Genomic DNA, 5396 nt, shown 5'->3' with positions numbered 1-5396 from the left:
TCAGCACTTCCTTACCATTTTAACAAACAGGTTAATGGGGCACAGAGCTGCAGTCTTCAGCTGCTCCCTGAATTTGGTCTGGGACACACCGTAAATGAAGGTGTTTGTGCAGCAGCTGAAAAGCTGAATCAGTGTCCCCGCTTGCTGCGCCCGCCACAGTCGGATGGACGTTTCCAGGTCCGTGTAGAGGCACCGCAGCAAAATGAAGACCAGAGTGGTTGTCCCCCAGCAGATGAGGAAACTCGCCGACAAGGAGAAGAGCAGGACGATGGACTGTCTGCGGCTCTTAATCTCCGGATCGTGCTGCTTCTCGCTATTTCTCTGTCCCTTGAGCCCCTGGCGGATTCGGGTCGACGCCAGGATCTGCCGGACTGTCAGTATGTTGAGGAACAAAATGAGGAAGAAAGGGAGCAACGGATTCAGCAGACGGTCCATCCAGAAAAACCACTCATACTCTGCCTTCATCTGAAGTAAGCTCTTGTATTTGCACACCGACCATTTATCTCCTAGAGGAGTAATGACTTTGTCTTCATGCACGAAGTAATATGGGACATTCTTCATACAGAAAGCCACGCATATTGTGCCGGTCACCAATCCTGCAATTTTCGGGTTGCAATATTTAGATTGAATACTCGGCCAGCAAATAGCCACAAAGCGATCGAAAGTGAACGCCACCGTTAGCCACACGGAACAATCAATAGCCATGTAACACAGGACGAAGTGGACTAAACAGAACGGATGGGAAAGCCGAAGCCAGTGTAGATGATAGGCGTCAACTATCTGGAAGAACAGGACTTCGGTGATCACGACCATTAGATCAGCCACTGCCATCGCCACCAGATACTGAGTGATTCCCCTGGAGAGGCCACAGTTTCCTCGGCTGAGTATCACGATCGCCACCAGGTTAACTGGCAAAAAGTACGGAAAAGGAGTATGAGAAAAATAGAATTATGACATCCGTTCCACAAACCCACAGATTTTTTTTTGAAGATAACAATACACGGCAGCGTGTCTTTTGATTATAAAAATCATATAAAGCACGGAAGGTATGCAGAGCCGAAAAGGAAGATCATCGCTGTTGTGGATTCGCTACATGCCAAGCCTTGATTAAAATTACTGGTGTTGAATGTTTGCCTGATATGGTGAACTGTACTACTCAGTGAACACACCATGAGTGACAGGAGAGCAACTCAGTGCGGTCCTCTGCTGCTGTACTCCATTCATTCCAAAGTCTGACTTTCAGAGACTCCTCTCTGCATGCCATCGTTGTAACGCGTGGTTAGTGGTGTTACTGGAGCCTTTCTGAAAGCTTTCAAATATCTGTTCTGTCTGGCCGGCTATTCTCGGTAAAACTGCGGTTTCCGCCAAACAGTTGTCTCTGACCAGATAGCTTTAAGATTTTCGTAACGGGTCTGTAATCCCTAGAGATGATTTTTGCGGGTAAATCTTAAAGGATCAGAGTCACTGAGGTACAAAAACCAACACTTCTGGCACCAACATTCACTGCATGGTCAAAGACACTGAAATCACTTGTCTTCCCCTCCCCGATGTTCGGTCTGAGCAGAAACTGAAACTCTTGACCATGTCTGCATGGTTGTATGTATTGACTTGCTGGCACATGATAAGATATTGCATTAACTATCCGGTCGCAGGTGCGCAGAATAAAGTGCCACTGTGTGCGGGTTTGTGTGTAAGAAATGTAGCATACGTCGATAATTCTCAGTGCAATGGATTAGTCAGTACACACATAAAAACGGTTGAACGGAAAATCGAACAGGAGGCTTTGTTTATCAGTATTAAGGACGGAATAATAAGGCGAGTGCACGAAAAGGGAGCTGATGATATTTTTTGCCGCTCATAAAAAAAATTAAAAACACTTTTTCAGACTAATTGGGAGTGGAACTGAATTCTACAAAGTGTCCTGATCAAAGTTACGTCAGTGGAAACGTATTCTATTGGAATCCCGCTGTCGCGAATGAGAGATTGAGAACAGGAAATATTAAAGAGTATACAGTACCGGAACAGACCCATCCGTTCGCAATGTTGTGGCAATTATTATTCAATCGGCCTATAAGCTGTTTTGTTATGTCTAGTCAATATCCATGCGTTTCCATTTTCCTCACAATAAAATATAGAACAGTAACATGGAATGTAAATAATTAGACATCTATGGTCACTTTAGCTGTCACCAAATAAACCATACGATTGTGTGTAAAGCACAACTATTCCCCCCTTATTCTAAACCGAAAGAAACTGTAAACACAAGAGGTTCTGAAATGCCCCGAATCCAGGGTAATAGGAACAATATTTTAGAGAATCTCAGCAGGTCTGGCAGAACATAGGGAGCGGATTAAACCGTCGACCATTTTCTACTAGGAAACCTCTCAACGTTACTACATTGGTTTAAAAATAAAAGACTGCGTGCAATCAGCCGCATTGGTGTTCGCAAAGTACGAGACATAAGCCACATTACATTAAAAACTCGAATTCGATATGTTACAAAAATAAATGTTTTTCAAAGCATCAACCTCGAGCACCCAACGTAGCGTCATTCAGAGCCCTTGGTTAAGATCAGGGGACTATGGCATGAAAACAAATTCAGTAACCCCTGCGACAACGGTGAAGATGCCCATCTGTGAGTGAGATTTATGATGGAAGCATTTCCAACACGGCGAACAGAAATAAGAGAATGAGCCGTGTTAGATTATCCGCTTGTTTTCAAAGCGAAGAACCACCGTGACAATGCTGGAAATAATTAGCATGCACACGACAGGGAAAAACACACAATCAGATTAACACAGAGATAATTCCGTTCTCAGAGCATGGTGGAATGTGGATAAAGTGTGACGTTTCCGGCCGAGAAACGTCGGCTGTTTGTTCCTCACCATCAGCGCCTCACAACAAGTGTACACGGACATCTCGGTTAATGTTTCGGGTCCAGGACGTAAAAAAACAGTTTGGACACGTTGGGTAGATGATACCCGGTGAGATACTCTATCATTTTTGTGTGTGCCATTCCGGATATTTAGGATTTGCAGAATCTTTTGGGATTGTAGTGGACACGAACGTGAATATACTGTACTTGGCAATCGTCGAGCAGACAGCTATGGCTTAAACCTGAAAACATGCTGCCATAAGTTAGGTTAAATGCGAATTTTGCAGACAAATTATTCGCCCTTTTGCGAATTGCTATAGGAATTACACTATTGTAATATAATTCATATTCCATAAAATTATAACGTTCACTGAAAAAAACACCCTAGATCTTAAAAAAACACTATTAATAGATTAAATTCAAGGAGAAATGACAAGCAAGAAGCATAATTAACATATCACAATATGATTACCAGTAACAGTTTGACATCACAAAGGAGCGAAAATCTTACCTGGGATGCCGATGGCTGCAATAACAGGATAACATATTGCCTCTGCTCGCTCCATGCTGTATTTGAACTCTGCGGTCCGGCCACGTATTCTTCTGCAGGTCTGCAGGAGATATCCGGTTTGTAACTCCTTCAATAATTCACAACATATTGAATCGTTTAAAATAATCCCACCCGAGACGCGAAGCACGTAATGAAAAATCTTGGTCGGATGCCGTCGAGATAAACCCGGTTCTTCTCAACTGGAATACATGTACGTTTTAGGTGTGCCTTAATGGTTTAGTGTCAAGTGAAGAAAAGAGACTGGGGTGTTCATCTTTTATAGAGCTTTCAGATTGTCGATGATGAAATCATCCCGCATTGGATTCGGTGTTAATTGTCGTGACTTCACAAAATGAATCAGTGTTCTCTGCCTTATGGGATCTCGGTTCCCAGTGGAGAAGCAAAATTATCTTGTCCAGAAATCCATCAGTAACACTAATGTTGGCTCTTTTGCTCAGATGCTTCAGAATTTTTTGATACTGGAGGGGTGGTCACTGGGCCGTGTCAACAGGGTTAAAGCATCGCAGGCTCTAAGTATATTACAGCTCAGAGAATGAACCTTCGCCGCATCTCGCTCCTTGAGATCAATCGTTCTGCCTTGGCCCATCGAACTGCAACCTATCGTCCCTCGCATGTGCATGTACCGATCCAAATGCATCGTGAATATTGAAATCGAAGCTGAATCGAGCGGTTCTGCGGTGGGATAGCTCCACACTTTTACGGGCCTGTCTGTGAACAAGTTCCGCCTCATGTTTCCTTTCAAGAAATAACATCTCATCCTTAGTCCATCTCCTCAGGTTTTTCTCTCAATCTGAGCCAATGGGATTACTTTCCTTTGCATTAAACCTACCTGTCTGCGTCCTTCATAACTTTGCTCCCCTTTCTCAATTTCCCCTCCTTGCGAACAGTCATAACCTATTTAATTCTGTCCATAAATTATGTCTTCAATTTATCCAGAACATTCTTCTAAGTTTTCTGTGCACTCCTTCAAACGTACTGAAATCGTTGCTCTGGCTCGGCGGACGTATCTGCACCAATACCTCAAATTAGGTCCAAACAACGTCTTGTTCATTGGTCTGTGTCGACCGATCCGCAGACGGTGGAGCGGGAGAAGAGTGGTTCAGTCGCACACCGACAGAGAGGACCTGACTGTTTCAGTTCTGAGGACAATCACATATTGTATGATTGTGTCGTATTAGCGCAGTTCTTCGTCGAGTCTATGTCATAAAATATGCCAACCATGGGTTTGTGTAGATAACAGAGAGAAGAGTGTCAGCATGCAATATCAGAACATGACTAGTAAAGCAAGGATGCAATGTTTGGGATTTATAAGTCTCTGCTCTGTGAGCATTGTGTGAATTGTGTAATTTGGTTGCGGTATCCATGACTGATTATTCTGGCATTGGAACCGGTCCACAGGAGGTTCAAGTGAATGGTCGAAGGAATGGTACGTAATGGAAAGCATTTGATGGCTCTAAGCCTGTCCTCGGTGGACTGGAAAAGAATGACGTCTGCTGGATGGGATGCAGAGAGAGTGCTTCGTGCAGTGAGGAGTCGAGGATCAGGGGAGACAGCCCCCCATCCCTACAGAACCGAGCTGAAGGCAAGCAACTTCAGCCACAGGGTGATTGTTGCATGAAATTCATTGCCACACCGGCACCGGAGGGCCTGCAATTGGGTATTGTTATGTACTACTAGGGTTCATATTTTTTGTGGAGGTCCACTTCAAAATGTCTGGAGAATGAGTCTGGCTTTTGGACATTGCTGCTAACAAGAGAGAAGAGAGGGAGACAGCACCCAGAGCAGATGTGAGAGAGCCTGCTGGTGTGAATCCCTGCTGACACAGCAAGGCGGGGCCAGGTGATGGACATGGAAATGTTCAGTTGATGGATGGCTGGTACCCTGGCAGGGGAGATAACATGCAGGTCTGCTGAGACACAGGCAGTCACGCCACGGGACACTGAAAGAGCA

At 44.5% G+C, this 5396-nt stretch overlaps 1 protein-coding gene across 1 annotated transcript; it reads right to left on the bottom strand.

Moving 5' to 3' along the window:
- Positions 1–3441, bottom strand: LOC132388283 (probable G-protein coupled receptor 139). Its single transcript, XM_059960621.1, has 2 exons — positions 3387–3441; positions 1–908 (listed from the first exon to the last, which is right to left on the bottom strand). The coding sequence occupies exons 1-2, from the start codon at positions 3439–3441 to the stop codon at positions 1–3; spliced, it is 963 nt and encodes a 320-aa protein (XP_059816604.1).
- Positions 3442–5396: the final 1955 nt, after the last annotated feature.

The sequence above is a fragment of the Hypanus sabinus genome, unplaced genomic scaffold (assembly GCF_030144855.1).
Source record: "Hypanus sabinus isolate sHypSab1 unplaced genomic scaffold, sHypSab1.hap1 scaffold_293, whole genome shotgun sequence".
NCBI lineage: Eukaryota > Metazoa > Chordata > Chondrichthyes > Myliobatiformes > Dasyatidae > Hypanus > Hypanus sabinus.
The sequence above is the reverse complement of the archived record's forward strand: the minus strand, read 5'-3'. Positions and strand labels throughout refer to the sequence as shown.